Source organism: Mesoplodon bidens (genome assembly GCF_964165515.1).
Source record: "Mesoplodon bidens genome assembly, chromosome: 10".
Lineage (NCBI taxonomy): Eukaryota > Metazoa > Chordata > Mammalia > Artiodactyla > Ziphiidae > Mesoplodon > Mesoplodon bidens.
In genome coordinates this window covers 63,911,441-63,932,895 of record NC_138172.1, presented here as the reverse complement: position 1 = coordinate 63,932,895, position 21,455 = coordinate 63,911,441, and the positions used below count along the sequence as shown (strand labels likewise).

The 21,455-nt window shown below is 35.3% G+C and overlaps 1 protein-coding gene across 1 annotated transcript in view; it reads left to right on the top strand.

Moving 5' to 3' along the window:
* The window catches only part of HCRTR2 (hypocretin receptor 2), a gene marked incomplete at both ends in the record, with an annotated part of 132,668 nt that overhangs the window by 82,163 nt on the left and 29,050 nt on the right, over nucleotides 1–21,455 (top strand). The window contains 2 exons of the mRNA XM_081247033.1: nucleotides 8,942–9,120; nucleotides 16,109–16,352. Of these exons, the coding sequence (XP_081103159.1) occupies nucleotides 8,942–9,120; nucleotides 16,109–16,352 (423 nt within the window). The remainder of the gene's footprint in view (nucleotides 1–8,941; nucleotides 9,121–16,108; nucleotides 16,353–21,455) is intronic.

The window sequence follows — 21,455 nt, the reverse complement described above, 5'->3', positions numbered from 1 at the left end:
AAGACATTCCATAATCATTTAAGACACTATCTAAATTACAATACCACAACCTACTACAAACAAAACTTTGATTTCACAAAGAAATAATTTAAATTATATATTAAAAAATCATGTGTTGGCTGTCTTTAACACTGCCATTAGAACTGAGATATATTTGAATAATTGTGTTTTCTTTCATTATTTTAGCTGTTCATGAGTTTTTTTAAAATCATAAAATGAGCAATTAAGATTTTCCCCTGGAATTTTCATTCTGTATTTAGGAATTTTGAGGAACATTATTGTTCGGTCAAAAATTTTGTTTCCCATTTTATAGCTCCTTTTTCTGTGGAAAATGTTTTTTTTTTTTTAATTGCGATAAAGTATACACAATTTAAAATTTACCACTTTAACCATTCTTTTTTTTTTTTTTTTTTTTTAAGTTTATTTATTTATTTTTTTAATTAGTTTCTGCTTTATAACAAAGTGAATCAGTCATACATATACATCTGTTCCCACATCCCTTCCCTCATGCATCTCCCTCCCTCCCACCCTCCCCATCCCACCCCTCCAGGCGGTCACAAAGCACTGAGCTGATCTCCCTGTGCTCTGCGGCTGCTTCCCACTATCTATCTACCTTACGTTTGGTAGTGTATACACGTCCATGCCTCTCTTTCGCCTTGTCACAGCCCACCCTTCCCCCTCCCCATATCCTCAAGTCCATTCTCAAGTAGGTCTGCGTCTTCATTCCCGTTTTGCCCCTAGGTTCTTCATGACATTTTTTTTTTAAATTCCGTATATATGTGTTAGCATACGGTATTTGTCTTTCTCTTTCTGACTAACTTCACTCTGTATGACAGACTCTAGGTCTATCCACCTCATTACAAATAGCTCAGGGTGGGAGGGAGGGAGATGCATGAGGGAAGGGATGTGGGAACAGATGTATATGTATGACTGATTCACTTTGTTATAAAGCAGAAACTAATTAAAAAAAAAAAAAAAGAAATCTAGAAACAATAAATGCTGGAGAGGGTGTGGAGAAAAGGGAACACTCTTGCACTGCTGGTGGGAATGTGAATTGGTACAGCCACTATGGAGAACGGTATGGAGGTTCCTTAAAAAACTACAAATAGAACTACCATATGACCCAGCAATCCCACTACTGGGCATATACCCTGAGAAAACCATAATTCAAAAAGAGACATGTACCAAAATGTTCATTGCAGCTCTATTCACAATAGCCCGGAGCTGGAAACAACCTAAGTGTCCATCATCGGATGAATGGATAAAGAAGATGTGGCACATATATACAATGGAATATTACTCAGCCATAAAAAGTAACCATTCTTAAGTTTACAATTCATTGGCAGTAAGTACATTCATATTTTGTACAACCATCAGCGTTATATATCTCTGTAACATTTTTCATCTTGCGAAACTAAAATTCTTTTCTCTTAAGCAATTATAACCAATTCTCCCCTCCCCCCAGGCCCTGGCAACCACATTCTTCTTTCAGTCTTAAGGGATTTGGCTACTCTAAGTACTTCATATAAATGGAATTATATAATCATTGTCCTTTTGTATCTGGCTTATGTCACTTAACACCTATATCTTGTTTTAATGTTGAAAAATTAAATAAATGTGAAAATGCTTAAAATAATTTGATAGTGCAGATCTTTCGAGATACTCAGTAACATGCTAATTATATACCATGCACAGACTCCTCTTAATATTATAATATCAATTATTAGTTGACATTTTAAGACCTAAGTGTATGTTTAATAAAAGATGCAATCTCATCAACAGATTAACAGGATATCACCTTAGTTTAAATTTTTCCAAGTGAAAGGATTGATTTGAGAGAGAAATTCACTTTGCCCATATGCACTGTGTTAGATACTAAAACAAAAGCCAGTTTATCATAAGTGCAGATTGAAGTTGCAAAGGGTTTTATTGTACCAATATTTTATTTTCCTATTTGAAAGTCAGTTTATTCTTTGGCACATCCAATAACAGGTTACTTTTAAAGACTGTATCTCTATATTATGTTTTAAATCCCTCTCTGCATCACAGACTACAGATACTGTCATACAGCTGGATTCAGGTTCCGTCTGTCGGTCCTGCAGAGCAAAGATGGGAGCTATACGTCATCGGATTCTTACAGATGAACAGATGATGAACCAAATGAGGGGTGAAAGAGGAAGGACTAAATGGACTTTTATCTTCTTGGCACCTCTGTATCTCAAAAGTCTTTTTCTCAAAAAATTTGTGTTTAAGGTGGATTTTCATTCAATCTGCATCGCTGCCTTCTGGCATCACCTTTCACCCCCATGTGCACAACAATTCCTCACTTGTTCCTGATTAATGCAGGCAGACTTATAAGTGCAGACTAACCACAAACTAACTTTAACATTGGTGGATCATGATCATTCAGAGAACCGATTTCAAAAATAGTACCAAGTTCATGTCTCATATCCTGCCAAGACTCATCAGAAGGCAGTATATGGGGAAATGAGAGCCAAGAAAATAACTGGCAGGCAGCCAAGTTCTCTGTCAAATGTCAGGCCTTAAAAGGGATGAGGAAAATAAATGCTCCATTCAGCCACTGGGTTTTTTCTTTTCTTTTAAAGAACCTCATGGGTAAATGTACAATACCAAAGGCACCAACACGCTACAAGTGGATGAACAAATCAATGTTATGAATATTTATTTATTGCAAAGTATGTTTTAGGCAGTGTTTGTGTTGGGAGAAAAGCTTTCGAAACCAAGAAGAGTAAGAGAAAGGAAAAATCCATCTCAAAATGAAAAAGAGCCTTTGAACCAGTAGAAAAATAAGAAAAAAAAATACAAATACCCATAATAGTCCATAATAATTTTAAAATGTGATTCATGACGAGGAAAGGTACAAAATGTAATATGTTTTTATTTCTTTGTTTTAAAATTTTTTTTTCCTTTTAAAAAAATTTATTGGAGTATACTTGATTTAAACTGTTGTGTTAGTTTCAGGTGTAGAGCAAAGTGAATCAGTTATATATATATGTGTGTGTGTGTGTGTGTGTGTGTATAGGTTATTACAGAATATTGAGTAGAGTTCCCTGTGCTATACAGTAGGTCTTTTTAACTATTTTATATATAGTAGTGTGTATGTGTTAATCCCAAGCTCCCAATCTATCCCTCCCTGTCACCCTTCCCTGCTGGTAGCCATTAGTTCATTCTCTAAGTCTGTGAATCTGTTTCTGTTTTTTAAAATAAGTTCATTTATATCATTTTGTATTAGATTCCATATATAAGTGATATAATATGATATTTGTCTTTGTCTGACTTACTTCACATAGTATGATAATCTCTAGGTCCATCTGTGTTGCTGCAAATGACATTTTTTTATGGTGTAATACTGTTTTAAAAAAGAAAGAAGTCATGTTGAGTTAGGCTAATTAAGAGAAATTTCATGAAAGCAATCTTTTTGTTTGATTGGTTTGTTTTTTGCTTTTTTGTTTGTTTGTTTGTTTGTTTGGGGGTAGGATTTAATTAATTGAAAAGAGGATTGAAATCGAGTGTGGCCATTTCCAAAAGGAGGAATGGCATTAGTAATTGCCTGGCATGGAATGTTTGCTATAAAGTGAGATATCAAACTTATCCTGCAGCTCTGAGTATTTTATGGGCAGCATTGCAAGACATAGAGGGAAAGTTCCATGAGAACTGGTGGCCACCTGAGGATTTTGTACTTAATTCCAAAGAAAAGGAGAGGCTCCTATTGAAATGAAAGAGTTAATATAACTGGAGTGAATAGTATCACTGGATAAAATGGATAGGAGTAAAAAGAGGCAGGGTGCAGGAACAACTATTAGGAGGTGATGGCGACATCCTAGCTAATTATTACCACAATCTGACCAGGTATTTGCAAAAGGAATAGAAAGACAATTATAGAGGTAAGAGACATCTGAGGGGTTTTAAACATAAGGTATCAGGGAGAAAAAGGAAGAATGTTATATTTCAGGGAGATATAAAGTCCAGGAAGAGAATATAAGAAAAGATGATGAATTTAACTGCATAAATTTGATGTGCTAACAGGAGAAGGTTGTTTCCCTTATATTTTTAATATTTTGAATGGGGAAATGAATAAACTAATGGATATTTATTCAACCCAAACTGAGGAGATATGCACCTGAAGATGTGTGCTCAGTTCTGGTTAGCTAGCTCAAAGATATCTGCTGGTCATCTGCAGCATTTTCACAATAAAGAGACCAGGGTCATGAGAGAGGTAATCCTGCTATTATGTAGGAAGGGTCTGCCAATGTTTAACCCAGAGAAACAAAGTCTTGGGGAACAGGCATAGTCATAATCTTTAGTATTTTGAATGTACATAATGTAAGCACCATACTTAAGATATTGTAATTGGCCCAGTAATATTATTTAACATAAAGTCCAAATTCAAACTTCTCCAGTTATCCCAATAATGCTTTTTAGAATATTAATTTTTCCCTTTCTTTTTTCTGCCTAAGATTTAGAGGTAAAGAAATATCTACACGAGGGAACCAATTTCTAGCAATTGTATACATGTATGATCCAAAAAAGTGTGACTTGGCTATTAAGAAATCTAACAAGATCTCAGGCTGTCTTAATAGAGAAATATTAATGAAAGCAGTCACCGTGTTCTTTTCTGTCCTGGTTAGACCACAGCTGGAAACATGTGTGCAGTTGCAGATAGCTCATTTAGAGCCATCAATGATCATCTGGAGTGTGCTTAGAATAAAGGGATCAGGGTGATGTGAGATGGAAAACCCTGCATTGCACATGAGGGTTCTGGAGATATTTAGCCTCGGTAAGCAGAGGCTTGGGGAATGGTCATAGCTGTGGTCTTTAAATATCTGAATGGTTATTGTTATAGGTTGAGCTAGAAGAACAGAGCATCAAGCCACAGAGAATTATTCTTAAGCCCTAAAATTTAATGAAATTTGCCCTGCTGACTTGGAAACTTGCTTTAGACTGGTGACCCACTTTTTCTTCCAATTTCTCCATTTTAGAATGGGAATATCATTCTTTCCTTATCCCAAGGTGACATTTTGGAAGTAGATAACTTGTTTTCTAGGTTTCACTGGTTCATAGATGGAGAAGAGTTTTGCCCTGGGAAGGCCCATACCCCAAATCTCACCCATTCTTGACTTAGATAATATGTAGGTGAGATTTGGGATTTAGAGTTGATGCTGAAATGGGTTGAGAATTTGGGGATCATTGAGATGGAGTGAATTGTATTTTGCATGTGGGAAGAACACAAATTTTAGGGTCACAGGACAGAGTATTATGAGTTGAACTGTGTCTCCCCCAAAATATGTGAAAGTGCTAATCCCCTGAATATCAGAATGTGACCTTATTTGGAAATTAGGTCATTGCAGATATGATTAGTTGAGTTAAAATAAGTCATACTGGAGTAGAGTGGGCCACTAATCTAATATGACTAGTGTCCTTATAAGAAGATGCCATGTGAATACAGAAAGGCAGGAGAACATCATGTTATGATGGAGAGAGAGACTGGGTTACAGAGCTGCACCCTAGGGAAGACCACGATAGCCAGCAAACCACCAGAAGCTGCGAGAGAGGCAAGGAAGGATTTCTCTACAGGTTTCAGAGGCAGCTTGGCCCTCCTGACACGTTGATTTTGGACTTCCGGTCTCCAGAACTGTGGGACAATAAGTTTATGTTGCTTTAAAACACCCAACCTATGGTACTCTGTTAAAACAGCCCTGGGAAACTAATACAGGTACTAGGCAGAAAAAAATAGATAAGGTTTATTCCTTGGGTTCCAGGAAAGAATAAAGAACCCATGAATGGAACTGAAAAGGAAACAGATATCAACTCAACATGAACAAGAACTTGCTGGTAGCTAAAGTCAACGCAAAATGTAGTCGAGGGCTTAAGCAAGTCATAAATTCCCTACTATTAAAAATATGCAAGTAGAATGAATCAGGAATACTGCAGAGTTGATTTATGCATCAAGTTAGACTGAATGATCTCCAATTCCAGAATTTTATGAATGTATGTTAAAGTCCTGCCAAAGAAAGGCTGACAGCTGCCTTCCACCTTCTGCTTCAACAATAGATGCTGGTATATAATAGAATGGCATGCAGAGTTTATAAGATTAAATCTAAGTTTGGCATTTACTAGCTATTCATCCTTAGGTAGGTTCCATAACCACCCGAGCCGCAGTTTTCCACATGTTAGACAGGGATATTAACAATAATCATTTCATAGTGTTATTATGAAGATTAATAATTTAAATTGCTTAGAACAGGATATGGCACATAGTAAATACTATAGAAGTGTTGGTTGAGAATCTACTTGTTCTCACATTGCTTAGACATCATGCATTAACACTGTCCTCCCATCATTGCCATTCCTCAACTCCAAAATAGGGAGAATGGGGAGTCAAACTACAATGGATTTTATTTTTTAAGTCTTGTTTTCTTTTCTAGATCCCAAATTGCACCATTTGGACCATTTATTGACCAAGGATCATAATTGTGATTTTTTTGGTCAATTTTCTCATAACAAGCCGTGATAATGTGTTAGTCGACTGCTAAGATGGGTTTGTGTGTGTGTGTATGTGTGTGTGTATGTGTGTGTGTGTGTGTGTGTGAGTGTTTCAAGCGTTTCTGAGAAATAAATGATTCAGCAGCAGCATTTTCAGATAATGAAGACTATGATTTACCCTAATAAAGCTCATTTGAGCTTTTGGTACTTGTGTGCTGGAGTTAAAGGAAGATGTGAAGTTTTCACAATTAAATCCTCAGAAATTCAGGTATTTCATTAAACTGGCATCTGTTGGTGACTGAGGGTAATTTCAGCTTTAGGAGCTAGTAAAAGCATTTTTCAGCATATGAAAGTCATAATAAATTGGTGCATAATTGTCAAAAAGGAATCCACACTCAGTGACTTAAATTTAACAAATGTGCTTGTATTTCTTCACTGCATAAGGTTACTAATCACTGCATCATTTGGGTGCATAAGCGACAGCTCTGACAGGGTAATGATAACCCAGGTAAATTCACAGTTCCTTTCAGTGAAGCAAACCTATCAATAGATGTGGGTAGCAGTGCTTACACCTATATAATTCTGGAACCAGTGATTATGTAACTTTTGGATACCTCAGAGGAAGGACAGAGAATCAAAGAACTATGTGTTCTTTCAATAAAGAGAAGCTGAGTGAGATAGCACAACAGGGGGATACACTGAAGGAAAAGGAGGAAGGCTTGGCTGAGAAAGTGTGTTTCATCTGAACTGATGTTTAGGGGCCATCAAGAGTAATAGAAAGGAGAAAGATTGAGTTTCTAGAATTTATATGTGTTTTTTTTTTTTTATAACTCCTTCATTTTCACAAAAGAAAGTAGCCAGTGTGGTGGAAAGACAAGCTCTTCACTTGGTGTATAAGCCCAGTTGTAACCGTGGTTCTGTGTTTTATGAGCCACTTGTCCTCAACAAGTTCCAGTGTCTCACTGACGTCATAATATATAAAACATTGGTAATGATAAATTCCCTTGGAATTGTCACTGAGGTTAAACAACCTAAGGATATGAACCATCCACTTCAGTATATGGCAATAGTAAGGACTTTTTTTGTTGACTTTGTCTTTAAGCCTCTTCATCTCTTATAAGTCCCAAAGGCAGAGTTTGGGAGCAGGTAGGGGTCAACGTCATGGATAAGGCAAACATTGCAGTTTATTGAAAACTAGCGAACTCTTAATTCATCTCAACTCAGTAAATATGTCTTGAGTATTTGCTAATCACCGAAGGAGTAGAACGATAAATCAAAGATTGTTCTTTAACTCCTGGAAAATTAAATTCAAATTCGAGTAAAAATAAACACAGCCTTATGATCCATTGAAAAATGTCTTGCAAGGTAAATGAACTGATTTTAAGCATATATTCAGTATTCACACATATTGACCATTTCGGTGAAAACACAGGACAGCCTTAAATTATCTCCCTTGGCAATATTTATTTGTGGATTTGCAGGGGTACCAATTAGCTTGACGGTGTTCTCTCATCAATAGTTATTTTCTTTGTTTAGTTACTGTCTTAGTCTGTCCAGCCTGCTGTAACTGAGTACCATGAACTGAGTGGTTAATAAAAAACAGAAGTTTTTTTCTCACAGTTCTGGAGCCTGAGAAGTCCAAGATCATGACTGTGGCAGATTCAGTGGTCAGAGTCCATTTCCTGGTTCACAAACAGCAGCTTTTTTGCTGTATCCTTACATGGTGGAAGGGGCAAAAGATCTCTCTGGAGTTCCTTTTATAAGGACCTAATGCCCTTCATGAGGTCTCCACCCTCCTGACCAAATCATTTACCAAAGGCTCACCTCCTAATACCATCACATTGGGGGTGAAGATCTTTCTATTTTATTGAGGTATAATTGATTTACAATGTTGTGTTAATTACCACAATACAGCAAAGTGATTAAGTTATACATATAAATACATTCTCTTCTTATATTCTTTTCCCTTATGGTTTATTACAGGATATTGAATATAGTTCCCTGTGCTATACAGTAGGATCTTGTTGTTTATCCATTCTATATATAATACTTTGCATCTGCTAACCCCAAACTCCCAGCCCAGTTCTTCCCATGTCACCCCCTTTGGCAACCACAAGTCTGTTCTCTATGTCTATGAGCCTGTTTCTGTTTTGTAGATAGGTTCATTTGCATCATATTTTAGATTCCACATATAACTGATATCATTTGGTATTTGTCTTTCACTTTCTGACTTACTTCACTTAATATGATAATCTCTAGTTGCATCCATGTTGTTGGAAATGACATTATTTTAGTATTTTTTATGGCTGAGTAATATTCCATTGCATATATGTACCACATCTTCTTTGGGGAGGGTCAGGATCTTAACATATAAATTTCTGGGACACACAAACACTCAGTCCATAACAGTTACTATTCCTTTTTCTTTCCAAATTAGTTTGTGTGGCCGTGTGGAAGAACCACCACATGAGGACAGTGACCAATTACTTCATCGTCAACCTTTCTCTGGCTGACGTGCTCGTGACCATCACCTGCCTTCCAGCCACTTTAATAGTGGACATCACTGAGACCTGGTTCTTTGGACAATCCCTCTGTAAAGTGATTCCTTATTTACAGGTTATTATTTTTCACACTTTTGGGGTTCAAATACAGAAACTACTGAAAAAGTATAGTCATTTTCAATTATAGTCATGGCCCCTTGGTAAATTACCTAGTGAGCTAAGAGAGAAATATACTTGCTTAAGGAACTGGTAAACTTAAGGAAAATAATACGAGGTAAACAAGGTAAGTTCTGAGTAAAAATAAAGTGTCAGAATTCTCAAGTCATCAGTAAATGCTACACAAACCTTTTTGGTCTCTAATTTTCTGATTGTAAAATAAGGAACTTGAACAAATTAATGATTCAGCTTTTACCAGTCCAAGTAATTGAGGACTATCTCTTTTTATAAGTAATCTCATTTACTACTGAAAAATCAAGAACTATATGATCAAAGCAGTACAGGGAACAGGTTTTAGTGCTGGTTTTGAATTAAACTACCAGGAATCTGGTAGAGAATCTTTGGAATCTCTATTCTGCAATTCGCCTATTGTATGCTATTGAGCCAAATACGTAAGCTCTTTGAGATTCACTTATTTTAAAAGATTAATAATTTTAATTATAGCTATCTCCTATGGTGGTTGTATTAGTTTACTTAGATAATTTATATGAACCACTTGGCATAGGGATTACACTCTGGAAGATGATGACCTTATAAAAACATAGTATGTTCTCAGTAAACATCAGTCATGGTCATCAGAATTAGATGTTTTATTGTTCAGTTCTGCAAACAGTTTTCCTATAACTAGTTTCTCTACAAGGAATTAAGAACAAACACTTCCAGAGAATAATTTTCTGATTGATATTCTGATAGCTAAAGTCTTTAAAAATTTTTCCAAGCTGGTGTCCAGAGCCACAGTTCTAAAAGACATGGATTTCCTTTAGCAATTGGACAGTGAGTGAAATGGTGGCCACTCCCTACTGGTTCCCTCGACCACCCTCCATCCCCCGATATTTACTCCATCCAGGCTCCCAGTTGGTTTCATAATATTTGGAGGAAATGACAATATGCTCCTGATAATGACAAGTTGGGGCAGATAGAACAATTGAATCTAGATACAGACCTTACACTCTTCAGACATATAGACTAAAAATGGATCATAGACCTAAATGTAAAATGCAAAACTATGAAACTCCCAGAAGATACCATAGAAGAAAACCTAGACGACCTTGGGTGTTTTGATGACTTTTTATATATAACACCAAAAGCCTGATGCTTGAAATAAATCACTGATAAGCTAAATTCATTAAAATTAAAAACTGCTGCTCTGCAAAAGTCAATGTAAAAAGAATGTGAAGACAAGGCACAGACTGAGAGAAAATATTTACAAAAGACATGATGATAAGGAAATATTATCTAAAATATAGAGAGAGTTGTTAAAACTCAACAGTATGGAAGCAAGCAACCCAATTAAAATATGAGCCAAAGACCTTAACAGACACCTCACCAAAGAAGATATACAAGTAGCAAAGAAACATATGAAAAGATGTCCCTCATCACATATCATAAGCGAAATACAAATTAAAATAATGAGATATCACTGCACACCTATTAGAATGGCCAAACTATGGAACACTGATAATACCAAAAGCTGGCAAGGATGTGGAGCAACAGGAATGCTCATTCATTGCTAGTAGGAATGCTGCAAAATGTTACAGCCACTTTGGAAAACTGATTTTTTTTTTTTTTACAAAATTAAACATAGTCCCAACATATGATCCAGCAATTGCATTCCTGAAAATTTACATCCACACAACAACTTGCATGCAAATGTTTACAGCAGCTTTATCTATCATTACTAAAACTTGGAAGTAACCAAGATGTCCTTCAGTAGATAAATGGGTAAATAAACTGGGGTACAACCTGATAATAGAATATTACTCAATGATTAAAAGAAATTAGTTATCAAGCAATAAAAAGACATGGAGGAGTATTAAATACTTATTACTAAGTGAAAGAAGCCAATCTAAGAAGGCTATGTACTGCATAATTCCAATAATATGACATTAAGAAAAAAGACAAAACTATGGAGATAGTAAAATATATGAGTGGTTGTCAGAGGTTGGAAGGGATGAACAGGCAGAGCACAGAGGATTTTTAAGGCAGTATAATGTAGGATATTATAATGTTGGATGCATGTCCTCATACATTTGTCCAAATGTACAACATCAAGAGTGTACTGATTATGGTGTGCCAATGTAAGTTCACCAGTTATATCAAAAGTACCACTATGGTGGGGGATGTTGATCATGAGGGAGGCTATGTGGGAACAGGGGGTATAGGGAAATCTTTGTACCTTCTCCTCAGTTTTGCTGTGGTCTTAAAAGTACTCCAAAACTAAAGTCTTGGCAAAAACAAAAGTTGAGAGAGACCACAAATGGCTCATTATTAGAAATTATATAAATTAGGCTTTTGGGTCTGAAATGTTACAAAGAGATCTTTACTTCAATAGTTCTTCAATGACTCATTATAAACAAAAATAATAAATTTTTAGGTCAGACCTCACTGAAATACTACTAAGTGGGAAATGCCATGAAAGTTTAAGCCTCACTGCAAGCATTAAGTTTAACTGTGAGGTTAGTTTTGTCAGTCGGCTGAAAATCATGAATGGGTTACAAAAATAAACTATAGCAAAATTTTTTGAGAGAAAGAGTACATTGGGCAACAGAGAAAAATATCACCATAGAAAAAAATCAGTAAGCAATGTGTCTTATGATTATGTAGAGACACTGGGAAAATCATAAATAGCATAGAATTCTAATATGTCACCATTTCTGTGGTGCTTCCAGAAAGCTTTTTTAAAATTCTCTTGGTTCCAGTAACCACCCAGGGGGAAGTTTGGGGAAATCTTCTTAAGTTTTAAGATGGCTTAAGTTGCCCAGAATCTTTTGTTGGCTGAGTTGTTCTCTCTGCAAACCAGAAGTTTCCCTGATGGAGAGTGGGGTGATGGAGAGGGATGCATCACCCAGTAATAGGTGCAGCCCTGCTCTAATGCACAGCAATACCTTCTTATAGACTAGGTATTCCAGATTCTCTTATGTGGATGCAAGGACAGATTGAAAGCAACGTGCAGCCATGAGTGATGCAGAGCCTGGGTCTCTCTTAATGTTCATTATGACAGTATTCTTTCCAGCAGCACAACTTAACAAGTCTTACAGTTGAAAGAACATCTTCATCTCTTGATAGCTTCTATCTGCTTCCCTATAAAGTGTCCAGTTTAGTCAACTGGACTAAACAACAGAGGATCAAAAGTTGATCCTCTTCTCCATAGATCAAGGACAAAACTGTTGATAACCACAAGATCTGACCCATTCATTACCTCATTCAACATTACTTCTTGATGGAAAGTTGTAAATGCACAAAAATATTGAGGCACAGGTATAACTCACATCTTCAAATTCTCTCAATATTTATTATCCATTTTCCATAGAATTTTCCTAAATAGAAGGAATAGGGCCAATGTGCAATAAGCCAATCATTTGAGTAGTTTTTTTCCCTTAATTGTGATGTTCTGAAAGCAACGGTCCCTCATATGATACTTATGTCCTACTGAGTATTTAAAAACATATACAAAACACCCAGCCAAATTTTAAGGTTATTTGGTTGCATTTAAGATTCTTTGGACATTTACTAATCTCCTATTACTTATATGTTATTTTTCTTCTAAATACAATTCAATGCAACCTTTAGATTTATGAATGGTATGCTGTAAGACTTCAGCAAACTCTCATCAATCTTAAAAATCTTACAAATATAATAAAACTTAGCTAAATAATTAAAATGCCCCTTTTATATTTTTAATCACTCCATAAGTCCACTACCATTAACATTTATTGGGCTATTTGCTGAATAATTATCATGAATTTCTAGAAAAAAATATAAAACATTTCACTTTTCTTCTCACACATACAGGAGAAGTTGACTGCTTTTTCAGAGTGACTTTTTTTTGTAACTGCAGAAGAGGTTCTGCACAGGAAATGCCAGGAAAAGTAGAATCAAAGCCAACTGAGTTTTGGATGTTGGGTGATGGGACAGGCTCCCTCACTCTCAGTCACACTTCTCCACCTTCCAATCCATTAATGCCTGTCATCCAAACTTGTGATTTGGCAAAATTTCCATTTCTACTTGTCATGGATCTCTGAGTCCCTTTTGTCACATTTATATACTAGCATGAAACTGAGTCCTCTACCAAAGAAAGCTTCCCACGTTGCCCTGAACACAGGGTACTCATAGGATGGGTGCAAGATAAAGCACCGACAGCAAAAGAAAGTTCACATCATCTCACTTCACTCACAATGTTCATGATTTGCACTACATTCATTTCTTAAATGATTTATTATCAAGATGACTTGAGCTAATATCAAAATCTCAATGAAAAAGGCACCTGGAAGTGTACTCCTACAAGTGAAAAGCAACAACAAAACTCATTTATAATCACTTATGATAAGGTGCAATTATATATCCCCTTCAATAAAATCATGTAAATTGGATGCTAATTGAATACTATAGTATATTATACACCAACAGATGTAGTACTCAAGCAGTAACTATTAAATCACTGATGGTCAATGGTCCATGCAATTGATTCTACTGCTAGATTAACCAAACCAGCATGTTCTCTCATGAGAAGGTGCTGCACCCTGGCTCACTGTTGGCACTGGACAGCCATCTCTCAAGTGCACTGTTTTGAATTGATTATTACTATCTAACAATAGAGGGAACTAATAGAAATGACTTCAGAATTTGAACCACACTACTTCTATCCCATTCACCCATGTTGATGAGGATTCGTGAAAAATAAAACACTAGGTCTTGATGAGCATTTTACATTTCTAATTGCTAGAAAGCATAAATATAGCCCTGGCTCAGCAACTATGAAAGGTCAACTGTGCAGAGCTAGACAATCACTGACTTATTTCCAGGTTGGCAAGAGTATGGAAGGGCCCTGGGTGCTTGACACGTTCTCAGGGAAGAAATGGAAATTGGAGGAGAAAGGGACAATTGAGAAGGAGGTGTGAATGCTCTCTGAGGCAGCACCAAGGAATTGCCAGGTGCCATCAAACAAGCCTTCTCTGGTGGAGTTCATCCCTTTAGGATTACACTTAAAATGAAATTAACCTCCAAGAATTTAGCATAGTTTACACCTTTATTTGTAATTTCTATGACTGCACTTCACCAAAAAGCAGTCTGTTCCTATTAAAAGCTATAACTCCAAGCTCAGGAATAGAAGAGAATACTAATAGTATAATGACCATCATAATGTCATAATCATAATAAGGAATAACAAACACTTACACAGCATTTATATACCAGCCCTGGACTAGGTGTTTCACATCTCAAATGACAGTTTCTACAATTCCATGGACAGCTATGATTATCATACATTCTCACACAGATGAGAAAACTGAGGCGTAGAGTGGTTAAGTAACTTACCCAAGGTCATGCATTTGGCAAGTGCAGTGGGGCACATACCCAGGAAACCTGGTAGTGGAATTGACTCCAACCACACTCGGCTGCCTTTTCCAAAGAGAATCAAAAGAATCAGAGTTGGCAAGCACCTTATCCTATCATTTTACTCATTTAATAGAAAAACAAATGAACAAACAATAACCCATCCACATTTTACCTACAGCTCTTAAGTAGGGGACCCATATTGTGCAGCTAGCTGGGAGGAGATGAGAATGGATATGTGGTCCTAATGCTTAACCCAGAACCTTTCCTCCTGTGCTGGACCAGCCCTTAGATCCCTCTCACTCATCTGTACCTACAGTCAGTGCATCGACAAGGAAGGTCCTGATGTAAGAAGCAGAGAGACCTGCTCATTCACATTTTATGGGATCAGTACAACTAGGACAAAAAATATAGAAAGATGACTGTGCCATGTATATTACATTAGATTGAGGCTTATGACTATTCCTTAATTCAAAAAAAATATTTATTAAGCACATCAAGCACTGCGTCAGGTACTGTTTTGTGAACACAACAGTCCCTCCTGCCATTGGTTTTTGTTCTGATAGAGAAGATAAGCAGTAAATTAATGAATTAAACAAAATAATTGTACTATAAATGTTGAGAAGAAAATAAATAGAAATCTGTAAAAGAAATAACAGAAAAGAGCAAGAGGCTTGTTTTTAAAGAGAGAGTTTTGAGATCATTGATTTTGTCAGAACCAATGATCCAATCATCCAGTATAGAATATACTAAATATAATTACATAAACTGATCATGTGGGGATAAGCATGCTTGACATGTTTCTTTACTACTTTCTTAAAGTTCCAAGTTAAAGTATTGTTTGTGGTGCTATTATATAAAAATCTGGATTGGGTGAACCTGTATGAATTTTAGAGGCAGGTTGCTTATTCCAGCATGAGCAAACTATGGTAACGAGATTCATATAGAGAATTATTTTTAATCGTGACTCATGCCTTTCTTTGGGTGCAACATGTTGGAAATGAACTAATGTACAAATAGCATTGATTATTTAAAAATAGGAAATGAGATACCTATAATTCAAAAATGCTAATTAAATGCAATTTCAACCAGATTCTTGTATGATAATTTAAAAGAAATACATGTCATTGTATTATTCTCTATAAGTTACAGAGAATTTTCCAGTTCAAACTAAACATATATATTTTACTATTTTTTCATTCCAAGATAAGATTTCCCCTATCAATAGAAAAATTTCAAGACAAAATCATGATTATCATTATTTAAAGAATGCCATATTATAGATTAAAACAGTTAGCATAAAAAAATGATTACAAGGCTTGTATAGTACATTTTATGTTTAATGGAAAAAAGGTATTCTTTTTCCTAATACATTTCTAATATTGTTTTTTGGCAGAGATTTTTCTTTTCTTAATAGAAAGCACTTGTGTGAAATGTTTTTTGACAACTTTGAATCTGGTTATCTCTGTGCCTATGTTTCTGATAGGGTAAAAGTACTGAGAGTGGTCCATGTAACACCGGGTACTTCCCTTGTACTACTTTCTTTTCTTCTCTAGACCGTGTCTGTGTCTGTGTCTGTCCTCACACTGAGCTGCATTGCCTTGGATCGGTGGTATGCGATCTGTCACCCTTTGATGTTTAAAAGCACAGCCAAGCGGGCCTGGAACAGCATCGTCATCATCTGGATCGTGTCCTGCATCATAATGATCCCTCAGGCCATCGTCATGGAGTGCAGCACCATGCTCCCTGGCTTAGCCAATAAAACCACTCTTTTTACAGTCTGTGATGAGCACTGGGGCGGTAAGTCCATTGTGGCCCTTACATTTATATGACAGCTGCAAATTGAAAATCTGTTTTGCATAGCCCTTGTAAAGCTGGCCTCGTGTATTTTATTGGCATTTGTTAATATCTTTTATTTTATAACATGGTAGAACATAGTATTGCCTCAGCTGTCAGGTTCCCTAACGGGCTTCAAATACAACTGGATTTTTCATTTTAAAACCATGTCTGGCCTGGGAACATGGATGTCTTGCCCGTGGACCTATGCTGTTCTCTGAGTCAGATTAGCTACACACATTTTCTCTATTCATAATAGTAAACTGATACATTTTATCACTGGCATAATTATTTTCTGACTTAAGAATTACACTAATTATGAAATTATGAATCTTTTTTTGGTTTCCCATCTGATATGTTCAGTGGTTAAATTTAAACAATCAAGTTTGGAGGCCTTATGCTCTTTTGGTTCAAAACTCTCAGCAACAGTCTTTGAGGTTTTTCTGTAATAGTGGAAACACCTTTATCAATGCCTGGTGATGGCACAAATCTGGACACAGCAAAGAATGAAAGAAAATAAAATAATCCTGCATTTCAACACTAGTTACAAAATTATCATATGGAATTTAAAGGAAACAATCTGTTCTCTTCTGGGTAAGTATATTACAATGGCTCATATTTAAACTGTAAACATTAGGAAAGCATTTGTTTATTGGAAAGATATACCAACAGATGCAGTGCACGCCAAGGATTGTTCATGGACCTGGTATTTTCAAGCATATGAATCTCTGAATTCATGCTAATTCCTACCTTGATTCTTTTATTGGAACACTGAAAAGAGGAAAATCAGGAACTGAAAAATTAGGCATATGTTTTCACTGCAGCAAGATAAAACTCAAAAGACACTGAGATTATTCCATATGCTATCCAAAGACCTATAATAATTAAATTTTCAAAGCTTGCTTTATCTATTACTGTAAATATTAAATACTCCTTTTAAAAATTGAGATTTATCCTTCCTTTCAATTGCAATTCTTTTGCTGTATTCCTTTCTGTATTTTATTCAGTTTTTCCCAAGTTTCCCCATTAACAATGAAGACAAAAACAACATGTGTAGAAAGTTCCAGAATGATAGAAGTATTCCTTAAGTGTCTTCGGTCCCATTTATTTAATGCTCAAACAACATCTTGAGTACTTAGGATATGCCAGAAATTGTGCCAACCTGAAGAGAAATAGACTCTGCCCAAGGGAACACGTTGTATATAATGAGGCTGAAATACAAATAAATAAAGGTTTATAGTGTGATTAGTATTTTAATATACTTATATACTTGTGCTAGGAGCACAAGTGAGAGGACAGACTCAGTCCTGGCCATGTGAACAAAAGTTTATAAGGACCTGCTAACATTTCAGCAAAGCATTAGAGATGAGCAGGGAGGAAGCTCACGGGACAGTTCATTTGCTCAGGGTTTGAACTCTGTTCTCTCAGAATGAACTTGTTCTGCCTTTTGATTTGATTATATCTTAATGTTTAAGTATCTCACTTATTTTTCAGCTTAAGAAAGATTTAAAAAATGTGGAGATTCACTAGCATGAGTGTGATTCTCTTTCAGTGTACAATTTAATAATTTGGCCAATTAAGTGATGATAATCTACCAAAAAAAAAAAAAAATGAGCAGGGCTTTTCCAAACAAGGAAGAGGGAAAAGGGTGTCCTAGGAAGCAGGAAAACTCACACAATGGGCACCATCCCTTAAAGAAGAAAGGAAGGGAGTCCAAACTTGTAGTTTCTGGAATGTGGTCTAAAGAACTCTGTTTGGGAAAATGTGGGCTGGGGGTCAAATGTGACATATCTCTTATTATTATCTAATTCCTATGCAATGAGTTATATTTGGAAAAGAGCCTAAAGATCTCTTGATCAGAATGCTTTAGTTAATCATGATGAAACTGAACCATAAATTAAATTATTTGCTCAATATTATGAAGCAAACAAGCACATTTAAATATAAGTGTTACCAAACCCGGGTTCGGCTGCTCACCACTCAGAAGTCAATACTCTAGAGGCAAGTGTCAGTAGAAAGGAAAGGTGTGTTAATCAGAAAAGCTGGCAATCTGGGGAGAAGGTGGACTCATGTCCTGAGACCACCTCCAAAGATTCTGCTCAGCCCTGACCGTTTTTGAAGGAAAAAAAGGGGGAAGAATCTCAGTGAATCATCTAGGCAGGAGTTTGAATTCTGCATCATTCTGCATTGAGTGCAGGCTGGCTGACTCTCTCTTCTTTATCTTGCCCACATGGGCTGCCTGCAGGATTGCTAAGGGGGCTGTTGGGGGTAGAGAGCTAGTCATTCTTTAACTATTTATTTCTTCATTCTTACTTCTTTTAATCTAGGAAAAGAATCCACAGGTTAGGCAAGGCACCGTGTGTGTTCAGGAGAGCATAAGTCAGGAGTTAGTTTCAATTGCCTAGTGATCTCATTCCTATAATCAGATTCTTTTAAGGTTAGAGGGGAACAGAAATGGGTAAACAGGAAAGGTGCAAAAGAGCTGCTTTCAGAAGCTTCCAACTCACAAGCTGGGATTCTTTAAGTTTAAGGAGATGGTAATTAGATTAAAATTCCCACCTATTATTCAATATGTGTCAGTAATATTTCTTCTAAAGTATTTGGGAAATTAATTTCATTTATAAGTCTGTGGACTGATTTTATAAACTTGTCCTTTTTTTAGTGTTGCCCTGAATGATCAAGTTGCATTAACTCCCATGAGCAAAAGGATTGCAGAACTAGGGAATCCCGTTAGTCATCATGATTAAGTAAATAGTTGCATCATTTCCTAATTAACTTTGAGCAACAGATATAAATATATAAAAGGCATCCCAACCTCTCACATTTTATTACTTAACTATAGAAGGGATATTTTCCTTAAAAAAAGAAATTATTGTCAAATACCTAAAAATCTAAACTCAGTCTTCAGAAGTCATTTAGGAAAGCTATTTGAAAGTGATTTTATATTAGCATATAATTACTTAAAATGATTTTAAAAGCTAAGTGATACTGAATTGAGTTGATCATCCACAAAATCAAGCAATAAAATCTATGAAATTAGTTTTTCATATATTAAATGAAATTATCAATAACTTCATGTTTTTAAGAAGAACATAAAAAATTAAAAGCAGGTTCTTATTATTCTGCTCATTAGACATTTAGCTTATTTTAATGATTTTTACATTAGCATAAGTTTTGTTAATATAAGCTATTTATAAATCTAGGTTTAACTTAAAATTTTAAAGCTTGGACACATATGTGATAGTCACAACTTAAAATCACCATAGAAAATTATATTTTACAGGGTTAGCTCTCTAAAGTTCAAACATCTTGAAAGTCCATTTAGTCCAATTTTAAAAAATTTGTTGTGAAATATCTTTTATTTGCGTTTAACTCATAAACTGATTTCTTATCTTTATCCTAAGTTAAATCAATGATTTGGTTATAAAAGTAGACAGAGATATAATTATTGTCCTACAACCAATATTACAATGTGAAAAGAGTCAATAAACTATGTGGTCACTTGATTCATATCTATCGAATAACTTTTAGGAAAGTCTTGCAAATGCTGTCTCACTCATGGTGCAAAATAACTGAGAACTCCATCTTACTGGAAATAAGACCACAAATATGTAATATTTTATGGATACATTACTTCTGCAACTCATTATGTTGATCATTGCCTATGGCTTGTTCAAAAAAAGACCACAAACTGTTCAGTTCTTGGCAGACACACTTGACACTCAAAAACAAATAAAATGTGTTAATATTTATTTTAATGATGTTTAAATTATGTTTTTGTGTATGTTCACTGTTTGCATCAATCACATCAATTCACACTTCTGAAAGTTTAAAATTCTTCCAGAATTATAACCATACTTTCTAGATTGCTTGGTTTGTAAAGGCATAGTTTCACAGGATAGATCCTATTGGAAGAAATTAACTTTATTTTCCCACTCAATCGGAGATATGTTTTACCAGTAATTCATCCAACTTTTAATGAACATGTACTGTTTGTCAAACATTGTTTTGGATGCCAGGGATTTATAATCTCCCTCTTCTTGGATTGTACTGCCAAATTATTCTTTGGTGGTCTGAAAACTAATAATAATAGTGGAGCCCTTCCTTATATTCAAGGTAATTATGGTATCTGGCCAATTATGAGATTTGGAAAGTATATACATATGTGTGTTTATCAATAGGAACATTTATTGAAAACACTTATTAGGGAGAAGATAATAAAATATATTAAAGATTCAAATAAACTTTTATGGATACATGAACTTGGAAAAGACTGTCCAAATTGAATATTTGGAAAATTATATTTAACTTAATTTTCCATTGAATCCTTGAGAGGTGTAACATGAAGGAGAAAATGTTTGTCATTTTTAGATAATTATATTAACATGTTCACTTAACAATGGATCTTAACTCACCTAAGAGAAGTTAAGCTTTATCTATCTAATACATTACATTTTTCTTTAATCTCTGATTTCAAAGACTAAAGAAAGATCCACATTTGTTCCTTACTTGTTGGTTTGATATACATACAAGAATGTATGCAGATTATGCCTATTCATCCGTTGAGTAGAGACACAAAATTTTAACTGTTGTCAATCTTTAAAATGCTGTTTTCTAATTTAAGGAATGCTTAAGTGAACAAATTTCATGTAGCTACTTTCTAGACATATGAATGTCTTAAAATATATTAAAAATATTGCTTATCAAGTGCAGAGAAAGTTCAAAGATAGTTTCAACACATATAATTTAAACTTTCAATGGCATTTCTGAGTTTTCAATTAGCTTAGACTCTAAGCATGAAATGAGGAATCTAAGACGATCGTGTTTCCCCAATTATCTATAATAATCTCTTTATTAAAACAATCTATCTTAGCCTGCAAGTGTAATTTTGCTAGATCAATTTTTCTCTGTGTTGGTGTTCATTATCATAATATGCATTTACCAGCCAATTACATATTTTTCTAACAATTTATAAATATACCAGTTGCAGAATGAGCTTTCTTTCCCGTCTGTTTAAAACTCCAGACTTATCACAGGGATGGTATCCATCTCTGCAGTTTAAAAATA